The sequence below is a fragment of the Lemur catta genome, chromosome 1 (genome assembly GCF_020740605.2).
Source record: "Lemur catta isolate mLemCat1 chromosome 1, mLemCat1.pri, whole genome shotgun sequence".
NCBI lineage: Eukaryota > Metazoa > Chordata > Mammalia > Primates > Lemuridae > Lemur > Lemur catta.
The window spans coordinates 24,574,862-24,601,616 of record NC_059128.1 but is presented as its reverse complement, the minus strand read 5'-3'; the positions used below and the strand labels follow the sequence as shown (position 1 = coordinate 24,601,616).

General features: G+C 36.1%; 1 protein-coding gene across 14 annotated transcripts in view; it reads left to right on the top strand.

Annotated features, from left to right (window-relative positions):
- Positions 1 to 26,755, top strand: part of TTLL5 (tubulin tyrosine ligase like 5) — a 271,668-nt gene that overhangs the window by 108,270 nt on the left and 136,643 nt on the right. For 8 of the 14 annotated variants that reach the window (XM_045563424.1, XM_045563393.1, XM_045563334.1 and 5 more), the window contains 7 exons: positions 3,495 to 3,615; positions 6,634 to 6,780; positions 7,885 to 7,988; positions 10,652 to 10,779; positions 13,535 to 13,618; positions 14,317 to 14,718; positions 22,854 to 23,041. In XM_045563424.1, the coding sequence (XP_045419380.1) occupies positions 3,495 to 3,615; positions 6,634 to 6,780; positions 7,885 to 7,988; positions 10,652 to 10,779; positions 13,535 to 13,618; positions 14,317 to 14,718; positions 22,854 to 23,041 (1,174 nt within the window). The remainder of the gene's footprint in view (positions 1 to 3,494; positions 3,616 to 6,633; positions 6,781 to 7,884; positions 7,989 to 10,651; positions 10,780 to 13,534; positions 13,619 to 14,316; positions 14,719 to 22,853; positions 23,042 to 26,755) is intronic. The other 6 variants (XM_045563414.1, XM_045563384.1, XM_045563362.1 and 3 more) reach the window with 4 other exon arrangements.

Below are 26,755 nucleotides of genomic sequence, written 5' to 3'. Positions count from 1 at the left end.
TTAAACTTCTGACCTCAAGTGATCCTCCTGCCTCGCCCTCCCAAAGTGCTAGGACTATAGGTGTGAGCCCCCACGGCTGTCCTCTAGGTGATTTTTAAGCAGATGAATGATATAGTGACATGTTGTTTTAGAAAGTAAATTCTGGTTGCATTGTGGGCTAGTGATGGATGAGTCTAGAAACTACAGGCAGGAAGGTGAGTTAGGGAATATTAGACTTGTCCAGAGCCAGGAAGTTGGAGGCCTTGATCAGGTTAATGGCTATAGGAACGGAGAGAATTGGATGGACTTAGTGAAATTTGTAAGGTAAAATTGACAAGACTAAGTTTTCCACGTTTGGCAACTTGCTGGTGCTATCAATCAATACAAAGAACATAGCAGTTGGCTTCATAGTAGAAATAATGTGTTTCATTTGAGACTCAGTGAGGAGGAAATGGTCTGAGCTGAAGTCCAGTAGACAGGTGAAAATATAGCCTTGGTAGGTCAAGGTGGAACAGGATTATACAGTTGATAGTTAAGGCCTTCAGAGTAAATGAGATCATTCAGTTCCATTTGGTTCAGCAAGGAGAAGAGGAAGAGAATTGAGCCCTGGGAATACCACTGTTCAATGAGTAAATCAATAAAAAGACCAAGAAGTAGCAGTTAGAGATAGGCATTAAAACTGGGAGGGAGCAGTGTGGCAAAAGCTACGGGATGAGAGTTTGAAGTCTGTAGAGTGCCCTGGACAGCCCAAGTTAAGACAAGCAGTGAAAAGAGACTCCTGGATTTGTGACCTAGAGCCAACTTTGTAGATGGAAGAGCAGTTGTGAGCTGAGAAAATAAGAAAGCAAGTATATACTAACTGTCAAAGGGTTGGCAATGAAAGGAAAATGAGAATGCATCAGGGAGAGAGCCCGCTAAAGATAGGGATTCTGGAGCTTATTTATAGACCAAGGGGAAGGATTTGATGAGAAGAGGATTAGAGATGCAGATATGGATGTATTGGTGGAGAAGGGTCCTAAAGGAAGGTGGAAAGAGGTTGGGGGGGGGTATCACTTACTGTAAGTCAGAAAGAAAGGATTATGAATGAATGCAGTAGGTAGAAGTTAAAGAGCAAGCAAGTTTAGGTATTTATGGATGGTGGCCTTTAGTTTTTAACTTAGAGGCCACTTATACTGAAAGGTTGGAGAGTGACATTAGGGTCTGGAGGGACAGAGTTAAGGTTTGCAACAGTATCATGGAGAATGAGAATAGTTCCATTAGTGGAGAACACAGAAAACTCATTCAGAAGATCTGGGCTTTGACTTTTTTGGTGCTACCAACTGGCTATGTGGTCACAGGCAAGTTAAAGAGCTTCTCTAGGCCTCAGTTTCCTTTTCTGTCAAGCCAAAATGTGCAGTTAGACAAGTGTTTTTCAGAGTACTTTCTGGAGGGAGAAAAGATTCCACTGAATTGAAAACAGAGCATTTGAAAACCACTGGACTGTATTCTGATATCCTTTCCAGCAATAACATTCTCCTTAGTTGTTGTAGAAATAAATATTTCTTCATAAATCTTATGGATCTCACTTTCAAGGAGTAAACTGTTATTTATTGTAGGATGTGTTAGAATAAATCAGTAGTTTTTAGATTGTGTACCCTGAAACTGCCCATTGTCCGGTGGGGTGTCTCAGGGGTTACTGAGGGGCTTGGGGAAGGTCCGTGGCAAGGGTTCAAGACTCGAGGCACAGACTCCTTGTTCTATATTTTATATACTGAGGATCTACATAACCTTTTGTTTTTTAAAAGTAGATTTCTTTGGTAGAAATCATTCTGGTTGTCATTCTTTCATCTTTTTTTGGTTGTTTGTTGCAAATGACTAATTGAGCAATGTGTCTAGGACCTTGAAGACAATCTCAGAATTAACATCCCTGGGATCTCCTTAATGAAGTTTATAGAAACAGAAAACTCAGTACTTGTTCATTTGATTTGCAACAATGATTTGCAACAAAACAATGGTTAAAGTCTCAACTTATGAGCAATAATTCCCTTATCGAAAAGACCTTCATGTTTTATGATAGTATAAGGGGATTGATCAGTGAAATTGGATATTCTGCTACATTTGGAGATATCTGAAACATGCTATTTCTTGCTCATTATATTGCAAGTGAATTCATTGAACAAAGTTGAGGATCTTTTAAATTTATCTTGACTTGAAAATAATTTGTTATGGAGGTGAAGCTTATGGGAATGGTTGAGGGAAAAGTGGCATATGCCCTATAGGTGAACAAGAATATAACTATTTGTTGAGAAGTGCTTGAAGATACATATTTATTGTTTCAGAATCATATTGTGCTCCTATAAATGATCCCTGTTAGTAAGAAAGATCTAGCCTTATTTATAGTTCATGTTCCAAAGCTCTTATGTATTAAGCTCTCAACAGCAAATCCACTCCCCAACCTGACTCCCCTGCCCTCCAGTTCTCCAACACACACATGGAAGCTAGACTGGGCCCTCTTAGGATTTCCAGTTTACTCTGGACAAATTCTTCATCCTAACCTTGGGGGAACAGTGAGTAGAAAGCATTCAGTGATTGCATGTGTGAGGATTGTAAACAAAGTTTGTGTTGGGCCCTAATCTTCGCTGATGTAATTTTGGCTACAGTGTCAGAAGGCCGATCAGCTGAAGTAACCAAAAGCTCGCCTAAAAGAAAACAGATCTGCCGCAACTGGCAGCTAAAGTGAATATCATCAGTGTCTCTCTGGTACTTCTGTCTTTCTAACTATAGCTTGATCAGTTTCCTTGTTTCCAGCCTAGACCACCAGGCAGAAAATAGATGGGTTCTTCAGTGATGTTGCTGAGGTGCCTTTCACTATATTTAAGGGTTTCTTTCTCCCACTGAACATCTGGGCTTGTCCTGGCCCGTTAGTTCATCTATGCCAAACTCTGTTGGACCTCACTCATTTGTTCTGGGCTCCAGCCACTGCTGTCTTGTAGTTGAGAAAAGCATGACCTTAAAATTTAGTCTTAAAAGGTCCTTTGTAGGATTTATCTGTTTCCTGCTTTGGATGTTTTTACACACTAGAAATATTAGTTACCATAGCAAAATCCGTACTTTCTCACTAACTGATAAGTATGTTCTTAAGGACCTCCAATGAAAAAAACCTTTTCTCCTTAATACAGTGGTTCTTGTGAAGAGTCAATACTTCTCATGTTCTTTCCCCCAAGAAAGTTGTTTAAAAGTTCAAAAAGATAAGGTGATGAATAGGAAACCTGAGTTTCTATTCTTGTTTTTTTCCCCCATGCTAATAATGGAAAATAAATAGGATTCTCCATCTCTGATTCTTTTAATAGGAAAAAAAATTTTAAGCCTAATGTACTGTTTAGAAGGAGTCTTATTCAGTGGCTGTAAGAAGGGCTTCATATTTCTTAGCCATCCTGATACAAGTATCCTCAAAGGCCACTTTGAGAGAGGCAAGTACACATTTGATAGGCTTACAATTCTGTCTCTTAACGGTATGTTGTTTTGGATTTCTATAGCAAAGTGCAGGCCCGAATAGCATTCTCTGCCTATCTCCAGCATGTTCAAATTCGCCTGATGAAAGACAGTGGAGGTCAGACGTTCAGTGCCAGTTGGGCGGCCAAAGAGGATGAACAGATGGTGAGGCTCTTCTTATTGGAACCTTTGTCCTTTCCCTTTTTCTTTTTTTTTTTTTTCCTTTTTTTTTTCTATTAGGATAAAGCAATATATTCTTCCAGTGAAAGGATTGTTACATAATAAAGTTTCTAGATTTCTCGTATTCAAATGTGAAGCAAATCTTTCATCTGGAGCTATGTTCATTGCACCATGTAGTGAGGGCATCAGTTTATTTCATTTTGAAATGCAAATTGGTTTCTAATTGATGTTAAGCCCTGTGAAAAGCCCTCAAAAAGAATAACAATTTACAGTCCTTTCTCAAGCAAACTCACATTTTATTAACTCTTTGTGGTAGGCATTATCTATTTTAGAGATGGGGAAACAAAGACCTAGAGAAGCCAAGTCTGTTGTTCCATAGCTTGTATGTAGTGAAACTGGAACTTGAACTTAACTGTTATAATTGTACATTACTTGTTCTTCTGTTGTTTTCATGTATCATAAGGCATTTATTTTCTGTCCTGAGGAGTCAAGTTAGCGCTTTGAAAGTCGACACCTTGTCATGGGCCCTCTCAGAATGCACTATCCCGTAACTTCACATTTTTTCTTTACTAATTATAACTTTATAGGATTCTTAGATTACTGGAATCAAACTTATGTGATAATTTTTGCTGTATATCAGTCATTTGAACATGTCTGGGATTTAATCTTCTAGGAAGGTTTTTCTTTTTTTGGATCAGGATGACAGGGAGCTTCAAGCTTCAAGTAAAGTCAGAGCTTATAGAAGAAGCCACAGCCCTTCTATAACCTTTTTAACAACAGGGATTTGTCACCAGAAAAAAAAGGACCTTTAAGTCTGAGAAAGCTGCATCCTTTATTCCACTCAGTGGTAACCCCATTATAATTTTCTAGTCCTCCACATACAAAAGACAGGTCTTTATGCCAGGCTTATTATAAAAACATGTTGGTTATCCCAGAAAACAACTTGTGAATTTATAGTAGCCAATATAACTCAGAGATAAAACCTTGTGTGTTGTGAATAATCCTTCAACCATCAGTGGAAAATGTTAGCTCTGCTCTTTCCAAGTGGAAAATTGAGACTGCCTTTTGAGAGTCAGTTTGTCTGCTCCACTGTGAAAAAATAATGTTTTAATATTTCAGCTTAAACCACCCTATAGTAAAGACAGCTGAGTAGAACTATGAAATTCAACCCTCTGGTTATGAGGCTGTTCCATTTATGCTGGAGTAAATTGGCACAAAGGACAATAAGCCAAAAGCAAATTCAAGAAGAAAAAAAATAATTCAGAAGAGAATAACCACTGCAAATGCTGGCTTGGAATTCACATGGGATTTCTATGGGGCTTTCTACAAGAATATTTGGGATCATTGCTGCAAAACTTAATACCGGTTCTGTGAATTCCTTCTTGAAACTGTATTTAGCAAGCAAACCCCATTCCTTGATGACTGTGGCAGTGGTCTTGCTTATGAGGAAGGTAGATGTATAGTTACCCTCTCTGGTCTGGGTTGGGTTAGAAATTCTTTATCTCTGCCGGGCACGGTGGCTCACGCCTGTAATCCTAGCCCTCTGGGAGGCAGAGGCGGGTGGATCGCTCAAGGTCAGGAGTTCGAGACCAGCCTGAGCAAGAGCAAGACCTCGTCTCTACTAAAAATAGAAAGAAATTATCTGGACAACTAAAAATATATATAGAAAAAAAAAAATTAGCCGGGCATGGTGGTGCATGCCTGTAGTCCCAACTACTCGGGAGGCCGAGGCAGTAGGATCGCTTAAGCCCAGGAGTTTGAGGTTGCTGTGAGCTAGGCTGACACCACGGCACTCACTCTAGCCCGGGCAACAAAGTGAGACTCTGTCTCAAAAAAAAAAAAAAAGAAATTCTTTATCTCATAAATCACAGAAGGCATATCAATAGAAGGTCTCAACATCTATTGTCAATTTTATTGTATTTATGGGGCAAAAACATCTTTAAGGCCTTTGGCCTTACAAAATCTCTCTTTGAAGCATTTATGATGTTATCAGTCATCCCATTTGGAAGGCAGCTATGCTCACCACTATACCACCAATGCACTCAGTCATCCCATTTGTATCTGTTCAGATATCAAAATCCTTTGCCCCCATCTTAAGTGCAACGTATTCTTTCTTTCCCTTAATGACTTTACACTGTGCCCTCCTTGCCAACCCTAAACTCTGAAAGCTCCCTTATCCCTGGGAAAGGAAGAAAAAAAAAGATATCACCTTTCAAGCTACTATGACCGTTCTTCCTTTTCCTTTATCACTCAACTTTTAAAATGACTAGTTTCTACTTTTTACCTCTATTCTTCATTACCTGTGCATTTTCTTAATATCTTTCTTTTACTCTCTCTGTTAAAAATGTTCTCTTGAAATTCTCCCTCAGTGGTCAGATCCAGGGCCTTGTCTGAATAGTGGTCTTTCTTAGAAGCATTTGACTTGCAACACTTTCCTCCCTTGTCCTCCAGGACACTATTTTGTACTAGATTTCTTCCTACATTTTTGATGTTTCTGCCCTGTTTTTTTTTTTTTTTTCTGAATCTTCCTCTTCTTTCCTAAGTATGAATATGAAAAAGTATATATTCTTTTTCTACCTTCTCACCTTTGATGATTTATTTTATTCCCACAGTTTTAGTTTCCACTGTCTTTGGCTATTCCCTAAGTAGCTATCTCTGATCATCCTATTAGAAATGATATCTGCTCTTTGAATTATTATAATACTATTTATATGTGTATCATGGTACTTTTAGAACTCCTATTTTATTACATAGTAATTTGCATACATATTTGATTTTTATTTTCTAATTGTCAGCTTACTGAGGGAAAAGAATAAGTTTCTTTTGTTTTGTTTCATCTTTGTGTATCTTCTTATACCTACCATGTTTGCTTTGGGTCTTGTTTGTTGAAATGTATAGTATGTCTCTTCTCATATCTGTGTTGTACAATCTCTTCATAGGTTGTCTTCTGTTGCTTAGCATAATCCATGCTTTCTTTTTTCCCCATGATTCTTTAATTTACAGGAGCTGGTGGTTCGTTTCCTCAAGCGAGCGTCAAGTAACCTCCAGCATTCACTGAGGATGGTATTACCCAGTCGACGATTGGCACTTCTAGAACGCAGAAGAATCCTGGCCCACCAACTGGGTGACTTCATTATTGTATACAACAAGGTAATTGGTTTATCTGTTAGCCTTTTGCTTTGAATTGCCACACACTGGCAAAAAAGAGTAGAAGCCTCTGTCCAACCAGGTGGAGAGGTTCTTTTTCGGTTCTCTAGCATCATCATCCTTTGTGCATTACTGTCAGGGAGAGCAGGACCCCACACCTTAACCTAGCTGGGCTGAAAAACTATTACTTCTGAAGACCAAGTGTCCATTGTTAACTCTTAACAAAAGGTATATTCCTTTTGAGTTCTGTTGCACCTGTGATGAATCCTGGGCTATGTGAATCCGCATTGTTATTATTGTGCCTGTGGACAATGGTGAATTGACTATTTGGGAGCAAATTTAAACTGTAGATTTGATATAATGATGTATTCTTCTTTCTTGAGAGAGTTACACTTTCTTCTCTGAAACATTTTATACAGTGACATTATTTTACAATCAAGCCCAGGAAATATACTATTTAATTAGACTATTTTACAAAGCATCCTATAACCAAGGGTCTCAGGATGCATTAAAAATATAATTTGGGGGGTGGGAGGAGTATGGTCAGTTTGCAGATGGAAAAGCTGAGGCTTGGAAATTTAAATGGCTTTTCTGAAGTTGCATAGAATGGTTAGTAGAATATCAATGCACCAAACCTCTATCTATAATTTACTCCAGATTTGTTGAGAATGTTGTTATGTCTTATATAAGTGAAGAGTGTATTCAATTTGGAAGCTGATATAAGAGTATCTTCCGAGACCTATCTTTCCTCTCCTAATTGCAACAACAAACTGTGTCTGTGTTGTCATACTGTTAAAGCTACAAGTATGATCCTGGATATTACTAAGCTACTATAAAAATCTCTTTGATCAATGGGCTGTATAAGTAGAAAGTAAAAACATGATAAAAATTTATATTTGTTTTACAACTTGGGAATTTCAAAACGTTTCATGAAATAATGGCCAAAAGTAAGATACCAAATTTATAGGTGACAAAAGTACAAAGAAGAATTAAATGACTTTACTATAAGGACAGATTAACCCAAGGGTAATGAAACTAGATGATGAAGTACCATTTATCAGGAGTTAATTTTATCTTATTTTTCTGTTGGGCTTGGGCACTGGGTAGGAAACAGAACAAATGGCTGAAAAGAAATCGAAGAAGAAACATGAGGAAGAAGAGGAAGATGGGGTGAATACGGAAAGCTTTCAGGAGTTCATCAGACAAGCAAGGTAGAAAACATTCTTGATTAATAAAAACCATCTTATTCCATCTTCTATACTGCCCATTGAATACCCAGAATTCCCCTGTTTCTGACACATGGATGCAAATGAAATTACTCTCAACGTTGGGTGCAATGTTGCATGCCTGTAGTCTCAGCTACTTGTGAGGCTGAGGCAGGAGGATCGCTTGAGGCCAGGAGTTTGAGGCCAGCCTGGGCAACATAGTGAGACCCTGTCGCTAAAGAAAAAGAGAAAGGAAGAAAAGAAAGAACAAAAAAGAAAAAAGTCACTCTCAGAAGGAGAAAAATTTCGTAGGCTTGGCCTCTTCATATCTCAGCCAATTATGTTGCTGTTGTCATGGCTTCAGTTATCAAAACACTGCTGCTGGGTATCTGGGCTATAGTACTAGACAGCCTTCAAAGTGCACCCCACTCAAAAGGCTGAGAGAGCCCTTTGGAAATTTGAAATTAGAGGCTTCTAGTGTTTACTGGGTCTGAATTTATCCCTGACCTACTGATGCAGTGGAGATGACCAAATTTTGCCTACAACGAGTGGGTTGAGAAATTGGCAATTTCTCAACACTGTGAGGGTTATGCCTAATTTATATAAAATAGAACAAGTCTTTCATGCTTAGGGTTAGCCTTTAGGAATTGAAAATCTCAGTATTCAGTTTTCTGTCTTGATACAAGTCAGCCAGGCTATTTTGTCCATTTATACTGGGTTTTCAAAGGAGGAGAAAACAAAGGCACTTAATTTTAAATCTTGTAAAACTCATACTGGAGGGACTTTTTCTAAATAGAGAATTGTTTAAAACTAGGAAAATAAAAAAGGGTAAAGTAACTGTAAACCCCATTACTTAGGTTTCAGTCATCAAAGTCACAATAAGGAGAAAATCATTAGAAAATCAACACTGTTGATTTGTGAAGTTAAATCAGGTGGGGGTTTATCAATCATCAACATAGTATGATCTTTATTTAGGACCTGTACAGACCTCATTGTAGCCTCAGTATCATGTGCTTAAACACACAGCAAACAAATACATCATTTTGTAGGAGTCCATAATTGTATGATGTTATTTTTGTTGACATTCTTGGGTCTTGAGTAACGTGATTGATAAAGCAGGTATAGAAACGATGCAAGAAGCAGTTTCTCACACCAACGTTATAAAAATAGAAAAGGAAAAAGAACTAGATCATGTTCAGAAAAAGCTCTACTTTTAATGCTAAAAGATTAATTTCTGGTTCCTCTTTTGGATCTTCTAAATCCTTAAAAATATGTAAAAAAGAAAAAAGCCCATCCTTTTAAAAAGTGATGTGTATTTCCCCACCAGGTCTAACTGGATGCTAAAAATGAATTACACATTCTATTAACTAATTATGTAGATTTGGAGATAAAATATATCGGAACATAATTACTTCTGATTGTGGATTATGTGTTGATTGTTGGGAAGTATGTGGTAGCATCAGTTCTTTTATTGAGTTTGGGGTGAGTACATGGATACTTTGTCAGGGCTGGTAAATTCAGATACCTGCCGGAGTCAGGCAGGATAACATAAATTTTAAAGTGGGCAGAGGATAAGACAGGTATAAAGCAGCTTGTATTTTGACCAACCAGCAGTAGATCTTTGATAGTTACTTGTGTTACTTATCTTGGGGCACTTAGCTATTTTAAAGACCTTGGGGCTTGCACTGAGATTCATACAGGTGGTTTCTAGGTTCTCATTAGAGTGTGTTCTGAAGATGGGCTATAGTTTCTTGGTAAAAATGCAGGCATGCTTCCATTATGGCTGCTTACCTGGAACATAGCCAAGCTTCAGGAAAAAGAAAAGAAAAAGACCATTGAGAGGCTGCTGCAGATGTTACAAAATCCATGAATGATACGTTAACTGGAAGACTCCCTTAGGCCCTCATCTGTTTCCTTAGGCTTTGTATTGTGTGGATGGTCATAAAGAGCATATAATTTCAACAGTTTGGAGCGACCTTAGAGATCATCTAGTTCAGTCTCCTGCATTGTATCGATGGTGAGGGAGCTCATCTGTGCTTACACTGGTGGGTTTCCTTATTTCTTAGGGAGGCAGTTAAAATGATAAGTGGCTCCTTTAGTGAAGATACTTCTATTATCTAGAAGTGGGGGGACAAACTGTAAAGGGACAGAAATAGGTATTTCAAACTCTGTGGGCTATGTATGGTCTTTTTGCATATTCTTCTTTAAAAATATAAAAAAAGCTTTTAGCTGGGGCCATACAAAAACAGGTTGCTGGTCAGGTTTGGCCCAGTCTTTAGTTTGTTGACTCTGGATCTTGAATATGGCTGTCCAATAGAATATTCTGTGGGTGACTATTGAGCACTTGAAATGTGGCTAGTATAATTAAGGAAAAGGAAAAAAATCTTTAATTTTATTTAATTTAAGTAGTCACATATAACTAGTAGATTCCATATTGGACAGTGTAGATTTTTATTCATCACTGTGGGATGAATAAAGCTTTATCATGCTTTACACTTTTTAGATTGCTTTCATTTATATCTTATTTTAACCATCTATGAATAGGGACTTTTCAGCTTATGCTTTTCATTTTCCCCTTTTCCAGCTTATTCTGTTTCCATAATAAAATCTGGTAGAAAGATTTTCCAGAATAGCTTCCTGTATGATCATACTTTTTCTCCTCATTTCAGTGAGGCTGAACTGGAGGAGGTTTTGACTTTTTACACCCAAAAAAACAAGTCTGCAAGCGTGTTCCTGGGGACTCACTCTAAAAGTTCTAAGAACAGCAACAGTTATTCTGATAGTGGGGCAAAAGGTGGTAAGTATGCTGGTTAATTAATGAAAAATAAGAAGAACAAGTGAAGAAATAAGAAATTCAGAGGAGAATCAAGAATAATGTGTTAGCTAAGCACTAATAGTCTCCAAGGGGGTGAAACTTTGCAGCATAGGGTGGGGATGGAAGGTGGGGACAGTGCTTTTTGTCCTAAAAGCAGAAGAGTGTTATGATCTGATTTTTCCCCCCATGATAATTAACAATAACAAGCTTTTCAAGAAAAGCTGGTAATGGATAACATTTAGTGAACACTTATCTTCCTATCTGCTGGACATGGTCTTATCTTTTACTTCCAAAAATCATGTGGAGTAAGCACTATCATGAAACTTCTTTACAGACAAGAAAATGGGTAAAAGAGACTGAGTATCTTGCTCAAGATTACTCTGCACCATGTAGGGACTGGAATTTGATCCATAGTCTGCCTGACTCAAAGCTTGTGCTCTTAATCTCCACTCTCCTGCCTGTCTAATGATTGTTTTTCCCTCTTGTCAAGTTTGTTGCTTTCTCTAGCTCAACAGAATTGGCATTTTGGGTAGAATTCTTTGTTGTGTGGTGCTGTTCCCTACCTGGTGAGATGTCTCATATCCTTGGTTCTAAGCCGTGTATGTTATTAGCTTCCTTCAGGCATTATGATAATCCAGTATGCTTCTACATGTTTCTTAAAGTTCTCCCTGCTTCGAAACTCCATGATCAGGGATTTTGTAATTGAATATGGACTGGGCTTTGTAGCTCATGTCATCATGATAAAAAAAATAGCAGTGACATTATAAACAAAGCTTTGTGCTTTAACCATAGATTCATTTAAAGCCTAGATAGAAGTATAAGGCATAGGTAATCAACATACTAATTTTGTCAGTGTGCCAAGTACTAGATTCAAAGATGGAGACTTCTTCCCTGCTCTTAAGGCTATCATAATCTATTGTGGAAATAGCCAGGAAATTGTTGTTTTATTTTGTTTTGTTTTGTTTTTGTTTTTTTTAGATAGGGTCTGGCTCTGTCATCCTGGGTAGAATGCAGTGGTGTCATCATGGATCACTACAACCTCAAACTACTGGATTCAAGTGATCCTCCTGCCTCAGCCTCCCCAGTAGCTGGGACTACAGGTGTACACCATGATGCCTGGCTAATTTTTCTGTTTTTAGTAGAGGCAGAGTCTCACTCTTGTTCAGGGTGGTCTCTAACTCCTGAGCTCAAGCAATCCTCCTGCTTTGGGCTCCCAGAGTGCTAGGATTACAGGTGTGAGCCACTGGAAATTGGTCACTTAAAACGTGGAACGAATTTTCCCAAAGAAACAGTGTTAATGTCTTAAAAACTGTTTTGGTTCCTAGGCTACCCCAGAAAAGCCTAGTTAACTCACTGTATAATTGAAATACTATATTACTAGAAGTCCAGAATCCAGCCTTCTTCTTTGAGCTTGCGTAACTTCATTCATCTGTTCATTCATGCTTTCTGCACATTTTTACTGAACATCTATTATGTGTTAGGCACTTTGATAGCTACTAGGACTACAATGACCAGGACTGTCATAGTCTTTAACATTACAAAGTTTGTTGTGTAGTAGATGAAGTTGGGTGAGTGAATACAAGAAGAAGGTTGGTGGAAGCTCTGAAAAGCTCCTGTAAGAGTTTTGGACAAGGGAGGCTGAGGGATTCTTGTAATGAGGTTAGGACAGAGAAGTGTGCTAACCTGGGGAGGTGGGGGCCTAGACAGGTATTCATATAGTAACTTCGCCCCTACTAGTAATGGGGAAGCTCAAACAGCAGGTATTGGCAACACCTTTGTACAGATGGGTCATTTGAAATTCTAGGAGTCACATGTTAAGGACTACCTTTACATAAGGATTTCTATACCTGTCTGTATCTATTAAGAATAACTAGAGGGGCAGTAGGAAATCCTCAGTCAAGGAAACAACATTATGACATTTGACAGTGTCGTATCTGGACTCATTTCAAACATGCACAAACAAGTGTGTGACAGTATTACCACTGCTGGTGGTGATGGAGAGGAGAGAATTCATATATCCTTATATTTTTGCTCTGAAAGATGATCTGTAAAATGGCCTTTAGGTTTTTGTATGAACCTTTTCCTTAACAAAGATTTTAGAATATTTCTCTACATGATTAGCTCCGGCTATTCTGTTTCAAAATTCTGTAATAGAAACTAATATATTGGAATGACTTTATTATTGAGTATATTGATCACCCTATCTCAAGTAAAACTAGGGCATTTACTTTAAGATACAGAGCCATTGTAGAATCCAGGTGTTATACCAGCAAATAGTGGGGCTGCTCTTTCTGTCTCATGGTAGCTGCCCTGCTCCATACATACTATGACTTCTTGGCTCCAGTGGGTACCACCAACCAACGTGGTCTCGTAGACCACACCCCTTCCCAGGCTGAATTCCTGTCAGAAGCAGCTAACTACCTTTAATTTTCTTTCCAGGCATATCTGGCTTGTTAGTAGTCCACGGATGACTGCCCTGGGTTTAGGTAGCTTTCCCTGGTTCAGTTAGCTGGAGCTGGGAATAGCTCCTGAGTTGAGAATAGCTGGGAATCATTTGGTTGGTTGCCCACTCAGCAGGGCTGTGGGTGTGGTCATCTCTGGAAAACTGGTGAGACATGCAGTATTCCCCAGCATTGACTAGTAGTTGTGTTATATTTTTGAAAGCAAAATTATGTATAGAGCAATGGCTTTGTGTTTGATTAGTAAGAGAGCCTAAACTCAGTATTTCTTACTTTAGATCACCCTGAGACGATGGAAGAAGTGAAAATAAAGCCACCCAAACAGCAACAGGCAACAGAAATTCATTGTGATAAGTTATCTCGTGAGTGATTTCAAACCTACATAGATTTCTTGCTCTCTGATAAATCCCTAAAAGAAAAATATAGTCATCAGAAATTAATTATAAACATCAGTACAGTCTCTTAGTTATGGTAAAGACAATTGTCTTAAAACGAATGGGTCATATTTTGGTGCAGTGTTTGATGTTCAAAACAAAATGTTACAAAAATAAACATAAACTGAATGCAAAAAAAAAAAAAGCATGAAGCATTACCCCTTTTCCTTTGTTTTTCCTTTTCCTTTAGAATTTCCTCTCATCTATTGATAATCTATTTTCCTTCCAAAGAATTTTTCATTTTCTTAAGTTTAGAAATTCTGGGCACTTTCTTTTTTCCTAGAAGATTGAAAAGAAAGGGGAAAGGAATTAGCTATTGCTAGCAGAAACTTTGTCCTGATGTCCTAACATGTGTAAAACATGCCTGCTCTGTTTTGTGGAGGTAGTACCAATTCTGGCTTGTAGAAAGGACTAAAAGTAAATTCCTATTTCTGTTGCCAGGTCATCTCTGGTAGGCAAAATTCATTAAGTCCATGATGAATATTCATTAAAGTCTGTATTTTTCATGATTTCTGTTTCATGCTAAGATTATTTTGATGTTTTAAAAAATATTTGTGTTTTATAGAGGTTATATGTCCATTTTTCCTAAAATGATCTGTTTTTTTGTTTTGTTTTGTTTTTAATAGGATTTACCACTTCAGCTGAAAAAGAGGCTAAATTAGCCTATACCAATTCTTCCTCTACTTCTGTCTCTGGTCCTGCTGCTACTCTTCTGCAGAAAATTCCCAACACCCATTTGTCATCTATTATTTCGACCTCTGACCTCTCACCAGGGCCTGGCCACCATTCTTCTTTGTCTCAAATTCCTCCAGCTATCCCCAGTATGCCTCACCAGCCAGCAATCTTACTGAACGCAGGCTCTGACAATGCTTCTCCCTCCATACATCCTGGAACACAGACCATACCAAGCCCCGCTGGCCTGCCACACTGTCGATCAGGCAGTTACACCATTGGCCCCTTTTCCTCTTTCCAAAGTGCTGCACAAATCTATAGCCAGAAATTGTCTCGTCCCTCTTCAGCAAAGGCAGGTGAGTGAGAAAACAAAAGGCAGCCCGCAGTGACAGCTCCTGCCCAGCCCCAATGAAAAAAGAATGTCATCTCTTCTCTTTGCCTTTTCTTTTGAAAAGTAAAAAGACACGTGCTGCATTGTTTTGATGTGACTAAGGAAGACTCTTTCATTTTGTCTAGTAGCATTCATTCATTGATACAGAATGAAGCAGGACTTCTTTTAGGTACTAGAGATAAAGAGATGAATAAGACAAGGCTTCTATTCACTAAGAGGCTACAGTCTAGTCAAGAGATTTCCCATCACAGATAACCATAGACCTATGAGTGTGTTATATGCATTCTTTCTGATTCAAATAGTTATTCCTGACATCAGACAAATTAGTACTTTTTATTTTTCAATGTATTTAAAGTCAAGAATGGCATGGATAAAATAACCAAAGAATTCTTAAAATAGGGTATCTAATTTTAAATGAAGTGGATTCGTATTATCAGTCAAGTTTTTCCCCTATTTTTTATTAACAGCTTTATTGAAACATAATTCACATTCCATAAAATTCACCCTTTTAATATGTACAATTCAGTGGTTTTTAGTATATTCACAGAGTTGTACAATCAGCACCACTATCTATAATAAATTTAGAACATTTTCATCATCTCCAAAAGAAACCCCATACCTGTTAGCAGTCACTGTCTTATTTCTTCTTCCCCCAACTCTTCGCAGCTACTGATCTACTTTCTGTTTCTACAGATTGGTCTACTCTGGACATTTCATATAATTGGAATCGTACAATAGGTAGCCTTTTGTGAATGTCTTCTTTCATTTAGCATGATGTTTTCATGGTTCATCCATGTTGTAGCATGTACTTCATTTTTTATGGCTGAATAATATTTTGTTGTATGGATATATGGATTTTGTTTAAACATTTGTCAGTTGATGGGTATTTGGTTTGTTTCCACTTTTTGGTCGTTATGAATAATGCTATTATGAACATTGGTGTATAAGTTTTTGTGTGCACACATGTTTTCATTTCTCTTTAGTGTATAGCTAGAGAAGAATTATTGGGTCCTATGATAACTTTATATTCCCCTGTTTTGAGGAACGTCCAAACTGTTTTCCAAAGTGGCTGTGCCATTTTACTACCAGCAATGTATGGATGTTTCAATTTCTCCACATCCGTGCTAACATTTATTGTCTTTTTGATTTTACCCATCCTGGTGGGTGTGAAGTAGTGTCTCTTTTTGTTGTTATGATTTACATTTCCCTAATGGCTAATGATGATGAACATCTTTTCATATGCTTAATGGCTGTTTGTATATCTTCCTTGGAGGAATATCTATTCAAATTCTTTACCCATTTTTAAATTGGTATATTTCCCTTTTTATTATTGAACATAAATGTTCTTTATATACTCTGGATACAATCTCCTTGTCAGATAAATGTTAAAAATATTTTCTCCCTATCTGTTGGTTGTCCTTTTACTTTCTTAGAGTACAAATGTTTTAAATTGATGAAGTCCAATTTTTCTACTTTTTTTCTATTCACCTGTGCTTTTGGCATCATATCTGAAAAACTATTGCCTAACCTAAGGTCACAAAGATTTTCCTCCTGTGTTTTTTCTAAGAATTTTATAGTTTAGTCTCTTACATTTAGGTCTTTTATACATTTTGAGTTACTTTTTGTGTACGGTATGACATGTGAGTCTAACTCCATTCTTTTGCATGTGAATAGTCACTTGTCCCAGCACCATTTATTGAAAAGAATTTTGTTTGCCCATTGCATTATCTTGGCACTCTTGTCAAAAATCAATTCATTATCAATGTGAAGATTTATTTCTGCAGTCTCAATTTTATTCCATTGATCTATATGTCTGTCTTCATGCCAGTATCACATTATCTTGATAACTGTAGCATCATAGTAAGTTTTGAAATCATCAAGGATGGTTCTTCCAACTTCATTTTTCTTTTTCAAGATTATTTAGCCTGTTCTGGATCCTTTGCATTTCCATATGAATTTCAGGATCAGCTTGTCAATTTCTGTAATAAAAGGCAGATAGAATTTTGATAGGGATTATTATCTGTAGATTAATTTGAGGAGTATCTCTTTTAAACACTTTAGTAACTAATAGCCATGTTAAAATGAGTTACAGCTAGCCATGTTTTGTAAATATCCAATCTATATTTAATACCTGGTTTCAATTGAAATGGATTTTGTAATATGCCACTTGAATCAGGAGATTAAATTTTCCACTTTAATAAGTCATAAACATGAGTATATGCATATGTATGTGTCTGTGCTAATTCTGAATGATCATTGTTCTTGTCAGTTAATTTTCTAAAATCAGTAATAATAACAATATTCTAGTTTGAACTTTTTTCCCCATGTGAGAAATTCAGTAAGATCAATGTCTTCAGTCCCCTGTATTATTGTTGAAACTTTTTTTAAAGCCTTCCCTTTTCATCTTTTCCAAGAGAGGGATAGGGAATGTAAGAAGCTGGTCAGTCAAAAAATATTTCCTAGTGTCTGTTATGCTTTCTTATTTGACATGTGTATTATTTATAAGTATATTGTTTAATTTTCAGGTAGTTGAGATTCATTCTTTTTTATAATTGGCTTTTAGCTTTTTTCCACTGTGGTCAGAGAACATATTCTGAATGGTTTAGACAGTAGTAGACAATAATATATGTATAAAAATATTAATATATAGTAGGTAACAATAGCCTATGAATGATTAGAGTTAAACTTTTCTGTGGCGATTGAATAGTTTTGGAATGAGATTAAGATATTATTTAACTATAGACTTTTTACAGTTAAATATACATTATCAAATTTCAAAGGTCACCACTGAAAGAATAAAAGTCTATAAATTCTAAACCTGTGGGGAGAAGAAAAATGAATTGAGAGGAAAAAACATGCATAAACATAGGAGTATACAAGAAAACAGAAAAAGCAGGAAAAATAGAAGTTTAAAACATGGTAAATCAAGTCCACATATATGAAGAATCAAATAAACACAAATGTATTGAACTTACCTTATTAGAAGATTGTCAGATTGAAGTTTTAAAAACAAAAAATCCAACTATATGCTGTTTACCAGAAGCACACCTAAGGATAAGGAACAGAATGGTTGAAAGTAAAAGAATGAGGAAAGAATTACCACGTAAGTACCAACCAGAAGAAAGATGGTACAGCTACATTAAAAATGCTAAAATAGACTTTAAGATATAAATCTTTTTTACAGATAAGGAATAACTGCATAACCACAAAAGGTTCAGTCAAAAGATAAAACAGTTCTAAAACTGTTTTATTAAGCACCTAGTAAAATAGCCTCCAAAGATATAACAAAAAAATTTAAACAATTACATGAAGATCTGCAAATCTACTGTCTTAGTGGGAGATTTCCAAATGCTTCTATTAATTGTTAATACACTAAACTGATTTTTTCTTTCTTTCTTTTTTTTTTTTTTTGAGGCAGAGTCTTAACTCTGTTGCCCGGGCTAGAGTGCCATGGTGTCAGCCTAGCTCACAGCAAGCTCAAACTCCTGGCCTCAAGCAATCCTCCTGCCTCAGCCTCCCAACTAACTGGGACTATGGCCATGCCCCACCATGCTTGGCTAATTTTTTTCTATTTTTAGTTACCTGGCTAATTTTTTCTATTTTTTTTTTTTTTTAGTAGAGATGGGGTCTTGCTCTTGCTCAGACTGGTCTCGAACCCGTGACCTCAAGCAATCCTCCCACCTTGGCCTCCCAGAGTGCTAGGATTACAGGCGTGAGCCACCATGCCCAGCCAACTGATTTTTTCTTTAAATTAGAAAAGGTAAAGAGAATTTGAACAATTTGATAAGTTCATTTATTGATCATATATAGGACTATGTACCCAACGATTAGAGAAAATACTTTTTCAAGCATACATGATATATTTATAAAAATCAGTCGTGTCTTACATCTTAAAGAAAAAATTTCAAAGACTTGGTATCATACAGCCATATTCTTTATCCACCCTGCCACTAAGTTGAAAGTCAATATCAAAATATATAACAAATTTCTATGTTTTTCAAAATTTGAAAGAATCAAAGAAGAAATCCTAATGGAAATAAATTTAAAAGTATTAGAACTGAACAATAATAAAAAACTGCGGTCCAAATACTTGGAGAACAAGGAAAGGCAGTATTTAAAGGGAAATTTACTGCTTTAAATACTTAGATTTGAAAAGAACACAGGCTGAAAATTAATGTGCTAAATGTCTGACTTTAGATGTTATAAAAGCAACACTATCATAAATCTAAGTAAAGAAGAAAGAAAGATGTAATAAAGATGAGACCAAAAATCACAGAATTCAAAAATAAAATAGGGGATATTAAAGCCAAAAGTGGTCTTTTGAAAAGCCAAATAATGTGTTCAAACCTCTGGTGAGACTGATCAAGAAAAAGGAGAAGACATGGAAGAAAGAAGGAATGAACATGCAGATGCAGAAAATATAAATATACCAAAAATCACAAAAATAATATGATACTGTTAACTACTTTATTCCAATAAAATTGAAGAAGTATACAAAATGGACAAACTCCTACAAAAGTATAACCTACGTATAGTTGACTCAAGAATATGAAGAAAGTCTGAATAGTCCTATAAGTATTAAAATAATTGATACACTACTTAAAAATCTTCTCTTAGAGGAAACATATATGGCCCAGATAGTTTTATGGGTAAATTCGAACAATCTTTCAAGAGGTAGACAATTCCAATATTAAAAAAATCTTCTAGAGTCTGGAAAAAGAGAGAATACTCCTTAATTCATTCTGTGTGGCTAGTTTCATCTAGATAATAAAACCAATTGAAAACAGTATTCAGGAGAAAAATTATAGAACGTTTGTGTTCATTTATGAACACAAATGCAAAAATTCTAATCAAAATGAAAGCCAGCCAAATCTAACAATATCTGGAAGAAATAGTACACCATGAGCAAGTTTATTCAAGGAAAGTAGGAGGGGTTTAACATTTTGAAACATATAAATGTCATTTCCCACATTAACAGATTAAAGGACAAAAAGCATATTCATCATTATAAATGCAAAAAAAGAATTTGATAAAATTCTACGCTCATTCATGTTAATAATTCTCAGCATACTAGGAAGAGAAGGAAACCCTCTTAACCTGAAAAAGGGTATCTGCCCAAAACCTGCAAGAGCTGTTAGTCTAAATGGGGAAATGTTGAAAGCATTCCTTTTAATGTTAAGAACAAGATAAGATGCCCACTAATGTCGCTTCTGCACAGTGTTTTACTGGAAGTCAGAACCAGCATAGTAAGATAAGAAAAAGAAATTATAAGCATACAGATCAATAAAAAGGAAATAAAATTATTTGTTTATTTGGAGATAATATGTAGTCTACATAGAAAACAGGAAATAATTACAGATATTTTGGAAATGGTGATTTTAGCAAGATAGATGGCCATAAGACCAATATTAAAAATCAATAGCTTTTAAAATTACCTGCCACAAAATGTTAGAAAACAGTTTTTTTTGCTTGTGGTAAAATATACATAACATAAAATTTACCATTTCAACTATTTTTATGTGTTAAGTTCAGTGGCATTAAGAACACTTGCATTGTTGTGCAGCTATCACTACCAACAAAATAGTAGTTTAAAAAACATCATTTTCAAGGGCCCCAAAACTATAAGCCACCTAAGAATAAATTTAGAAAAGACTTAAGAGAAAGTTTTATAGGACTGTGCAGAAAGATACAGACATTAGAGAAAACCCAAATAAATGGGTTAATATACCATTTACATGTGTAGGAAGACTCAGTATCATCAGTGTTTCAGTTCTCATCACATTGATCTTGGGATTCGATACAGTTCCAACCAAAATCTCAACAAGTTTGTTGTTGAAATTGATAAGCCTGTTCTAAAATGATAATCTAAAGGCAGAAGGCCAAGAATAGTGAGAATCTACTGAAGTAGAAAAATAAGGTGGAGAAGTACCTTATTAAGACTTAATATAAAGATATGATAATTAGGACAGTGTGGTATTGGCAAAGGTACAGACAAGTTGACCAGTGAAACAGAGTGGGAAGTTAGAAACAATCATACAGATAGATGGAAGTTAGATACATGACAAATATGGCATTTTAGATCAATGGAAAAAGAGGGATTTCTCAATAAGTGGTTCAGGGATAATTGGTTATCCATATAGGAAAAAAGTGAAATTAGATCCCTGCCTCACACCATGAGTAAAACCAATATCAGATACAAAACTTAAAACTTCTAGAATAAAATAAAGGAGACCATCCTTAAGATCTTGCGATATGGAGCAAAGGTAAAAACAAAAGCACAACTCCTGTAAGTCAATCAGAAAGACAACACAATAGAAAAATGATAAATGATATCAGAAAAGAGGTAATATGCTCAGTGTCATTAGTGATCAGGTAAATGTAAATGAAGACTATGATGATATTTTACACCCTCTTAGGGAAGAATTAAGACACTTGACAATAGTAAGTGTTAGAGGGGATATAGATCAACAGGAACTCTTTGAGGGAGTGTAAAAAATACCACTTCAGTGTTATTACATAAATCTGAAAATTCATGTACCCTGTGACCCAGCAATTCTACTCCTAGGCATGTGTACAAGGGGAGCTCTTCCATATGTGCACCAGCAGATGTATGCAAAAGTGTTTGTGGCTGTATTGCTTGTAACAGCAATAAGCTTGAAATAACCAAAATATCCACTGATGGGGGAATAGAAAAATAAGTTGTGGTATAATTACAAAATGGAGTACCATACAGCAAATAAAATGAATGAATTTCAGCTATACTTAGCAAGGATGAGTCTTGGAAGTGTGATGTTGAATAACAAAAGCAAGTTCCAGGAAACTATTTCAACAGGATCCCATTTTTATAGAACTCAAAAACAAGCAAAATTATCTATGTATATACACGCAAACATACACATATATATGATAAAGCTATAAATAAAGGAATAGAATGAATAATTAGGGGAGGAGCAAGCACATCGTTAATGCACATTATTGATAATGTAGTTCCTGGATTGAGTAGTAAGTTCACAGGTATTCATTATAATATACTTGTATAACTATATATACATCTATTCTGTTGTGTATGCAGAATAATCATGGTTACATTAGCATTAATAAAAGGATAGAAAGGAAATACATTATAGTGTTTCCTCTTTTCTCGGTTTTTAAATTGTTTTTTTGAGGCAAGGTCCACAATATCACCCAGGCTATTCACAAACTCCTGGGCTCAAGTGATCCTTCCACCTCTGCCTCCCAAGTAGCTGGGACTACAGATGTGTGCCACCACTCCCAGCTAATTTTGTTCATTTGTATTTTTTAGAGAAGGGGTTTCACTATCTTGGCCAGACTGATCTTGAACTTCTAGCCTTAAGTGATCTTCCTTCCTCAGCCTCCTAAGTAGCTGGGGGTTACAGGCATCAGCCACAGTGCCTGGCAATTTAAAAAAAATTTTTTTAATGAGATGTGTGACTTTTATAATCAGAAAAAATATGAACCTTGATTTTTATATTAAATAATTTCTTTGTGCTAGAATTTGAATGTTCAGAATAATAGAACTCTCTGATATTATAGTTGAAAGAAGAAAATTTAAATCTGAAAGGAAAATCAGTCATTTGAGAATATTAAGATTATTGCTGTTTTTCTCAGCACACTCAATTTTGCTTTTATTCCTTTTTCTCTTTTAAGCTTTGTAAGTATTGTGGATGATTTGGCGGTGGATGCCACAGACTACTGACAAGTATAGTCACATAACAAGAAAAACAAATAAGAACTATAATGAATTTCAAAGATATATTTTTAATTCATTAAGATTAGTAAATTCTAGGATTGGTTATTCCTGGCTACATGTGATGAAAATTCTTGTTTGTGAAGCTTTCATACTAACGGAAAACACATTAATAAATTCATGTAACAATTTGGCAATAGGAAGAATTTCTAGTATCTGGTAGGCATTTATTTTTATTTTTGTGACCATTTGAAGATAGTTTATTGCATCTTATGTTATTAAAGATCCCTAGAATTCAGTAAAGTGTCTGTTGACTTGAGATTTCCTGTCATTATCTTAATTTTTTTCAGGGCTATTTTTCCAAAGTGTGTGAAAACTTTTCTCCTTTTTAGCAGGTTCATGCCATCCAAACAAGCATCATTTAGGAATAGCCAAAATACAGAAGGAGGGAGAAGATGGTTCTTTGTACAGCAAACGGTACAGCAAAAGTATGGTTACAGCTGAACTTCAGCGGCTAGCTGAGAAGCAGGCAGCAAGGCAATATTCTCCATCCAGCCACATCAGTCTCCTCACCCAGCAGGTATGGGCTATAGGGTGCCAAAGAGCTCTTTAGACCTCCTGTAGGATTAATGACAGGGTACTCTGTCCTTCCCTGTCTTTACGATTCCGGTATGCCTCTTGAATGAGTAGTAGTTGGTTTCAAGCTAAGAACCTAGGTGTTCCTCTTCAATTCTAAAGAAATGACTTTCTGTTACAGGTATTGTGAAGTTAAGTCTGCTACTGGCTATGATGTACCTATTTTATGGATAAACAAACTTTAATATTCATCTGTAAATATAATTTTAAGGGATCTTTAAAAATAACTTCTTTCTTTGGTAAAGTTTTCTAGTGAGTTCTAATCTTATAAATCTTTTTAGCAGAATGTCAGAATATTATCTTTACAGTTTTTTGGTGTGGTTTTTTTTACTGTATTTTATGATCTCAGGATGTTTTATAAGTAACTGATTAATGTAGGTATGTCATTATGCCCTTATCCAATACATATTATTCTCCCCATTTTACAGATGGAGGAAACTGAGGCTGAAATAAATGATGTGATTAAGGTCATTCAGCAAACTGGATGGATAGATATGAGGATATTGACTTTAAGTTATATGTAGATTAATAAGTAAACAACACATGAAGTTAGATGACACTTTCAAGAATTTTGTGGATTCTCTTTGTCCTTCTTGCTGATTATCCCCCATGGTGTTTAATTGAGGAAGAAGCCCTATCTTCTTGTCTTCCTTAGTGCTAAATGGCATCAAAGTCATCCTCCAAAGGAATTTTATCTTTGTCATGTCAGATTCCTTAATTGGTGGTAAGTCTGTAATGATAAGTCTAGAAAAAAGTGAAGCTGAAAATTACTTTAAGTACATGCTAAAAGTAGGCAACACACTGCTCCCTGGTGGTACCCTACTTTTTGATATAAAATTTAGGATCAAAACTAAAGGTAAGCCTCTCATGGGCATAGCTTTACTTCAGTCTCATCCTGGTGTGTGAGGCAGTAATTATTTTCTTTTCAAATCCCTAGTAGTTGGAAGGAAGTAGATGAGGAGTGCTAATGTGAAACAGGAAGCAAAGAATCTTACAAGGCAGGGTTGAGACTTGAAGGGAGTTGTTTAGTTGAATTTTAGTGATAAAATGATGGAAAGAGAAATAGGATATAATGAACATGGTAGGATGGGAAAGAATTTTGAAATGTGAAGTGGCTATGAGAAAGGGTTAAAGGCCAGTGATCTGCCACACTTTTATCATTGGGGGTCACTGACTAGAATATATGTTTCCAGTTTAAAAATAAACAGCTGGAAGCAGCAAGACATTAAGAGATTTTGTGATTGTAGTAAAAACATAGCCATTATTAGCGCTTACATATTTTCACCTCCTATCATTTGCTAGACCACAAAGCCTGCAAAAGGAAAAGATCCTGATCCTGTAGGAATCCAAGGTGAATGCATCCTGACTAGGAAGTCATCCCCCTTCAGTCCATCTTTCTCATCTATAAAGAACTTCAGTGCCAGGGAATTAAAAGTCCATCAGACTCCTATTCGTAGGGATCTGAACTTGCCATTAGATGTCAGTCTTAACTTTTAGAGTCTTGGTAATAAGGTGGTTAGTGCCTGGTACAATACTGAAGGGAGTACGTAATAAGCAGGGGTGGTGGAGTGGAAAAAGCTGGATTAGCCATCCAGAGATTTTTGTTCTTCTGCCACTGATTAGCTGTGTGGTCTTGGGCAAGTCACTCAACTTCTCTCAACCTCATGTTCTTCACTGATTAATGGGGAAAATACAACAGGGTCATGAGGATAGTAGGCAGAACCTCTTTGTAAAGTGTAAATGCCATAGATTTGGAAAATATTATTTCAGCCATAAAAGTCTTTCAATAGTAACTGGTTTCTAATTTGATTTGAAAAAAGTAAAATTTTAGATAAAATGTACTTTGTTATTGAAAAGCTCAATTATAGGTTATTCAGCCCCTTCCCTTCAGAGAAAGTAATTCCTTAATTTGGAATTTGGAAAATTATGTCATTTATTGTTTTTTGGTAAATAACTAATAACATGTTATGATGGTTTGATATAGGCTCTGGTACCTTTGTTTCCTAGCAGTTTCCTTTCTTCTCTAGCTGTTTGAAAGAAAGATCCCTTAGTTTCTATCTGAGGCAAGTGATACAGTATCTGTGGCTTTCTAGAGAGAGGTGGGACTGCAGACTGAAAGATGTGGGAGGCCTGCTCTTCTGTGTGGACTTAGAGCATGAAAACTCAAACCATGCTGTCATCAGAAACAGCTTTGTATCCAGTAATCAGTTTACATGCTTTTGAATTCTTCTTACCTATCATCATTTCCTTATTTTCAATTCCTATTTTGTGTTTGTGCTTTCTTTTCTTTTCTTTTTTAATTTTTTGATAAGCTTATTGAATATTCCCACCCCCTTTTTATAAGATTAACTCTGGATATATTTATTCATTCTGTTGTTTTATTGTTTTATCTTTACTAATTCCTTCTCTCTTCTTTTCTTAGCTTTATTTTATTTCTCCCCAATTTCTTGTGTTAGGTGCTTAATTTATTTTCATTCATTCATATTTTTTACTATATTTAAATGTGTGAATTTTTCTCTGAGCATTACTTTAATTATATCCCGTAAACTCTGATATGTCTTTAATTACTTTTCTAGGCAAGGAGTTAAGAGACCTCCTGCTAAATAAGGAAAGTTGATATTAAATTATTTGAGCTATTTTGGAAGATGAGTGTAGAAAATTGAAATCATTGAGTATTTCTGAACAATCATTTTATTTTGCCTGTAAATTCAACTACTTAGCCTATTAAAGCCTTTAATGGTATTTTCCACAAAGCTTTTCATTCCATTGTATTTATATATGTATGTATTTAAAAATGCTTTACTAAGCTCTGGAGAGTATTCCAGGCTTTGATACTAAGACTTGGGGATGATATAAGACATAGTCCTTAGCATGCAATAACTGTCTTGTAAAGGTGACAGCCACATAAACATATGATAATAATATCATGGAGTATGCATGACAGATATTTCTAGGGAATAACAAAACCACTAAAAGAGGCCCCTAACCCAGCTTCTGGGTAAGAGTGGTAAAAAGGCCCAAGCAGCCTTAGAAGAGATTACACCTAAACTGAATCTTAAAGGTAGGCAGGTAGGTGCCAGAAGAAGGGTAGGAACACCTTCTAGAATAAAAATTAGTATGTGTGTATATGGGGGAACAACAAACTCTTTAGTGAAGTTGGAGAATCGGGAGTCAGCAAGGCATAGCTACCATTAAAGCTGGAAAAGGCAAGGGCTGGTTTGGGGAAAGCTTTGAATGCCCTGTGCAGGAACTTTTCCTTTATTTCATAGATGATGGGAAACCTCTGAGACACAATTGTTTTGCCTTTTAGGTGGATCACTCAGGTAGCTGGAAGAAGGATGGATTTGGAGGATGAGGCAATGTCACTCCTTTTTCCTCCCTGCTCACTGGTGAACATACTAAGGAACAGTGAACTAGTCAAATGTAAAAAAGCAGAGTATTTGACAACCCCAAAATTTGTTAATAAAAGTTTGAGGGACCCAGAATTTACATTAGAGGTTAGATTCTTAAGGAATTTGTATGGTTAAAAACAGAACTTCATTTACTTTGTAGTTACCACTACTTCTATGATTTAACTTTGTTTATAGCCTGGAACACATAAGAGTATCAAACTTTTTCTGCCATATGAGCAGTGGCCACTTACAGAATGTTTATGCAA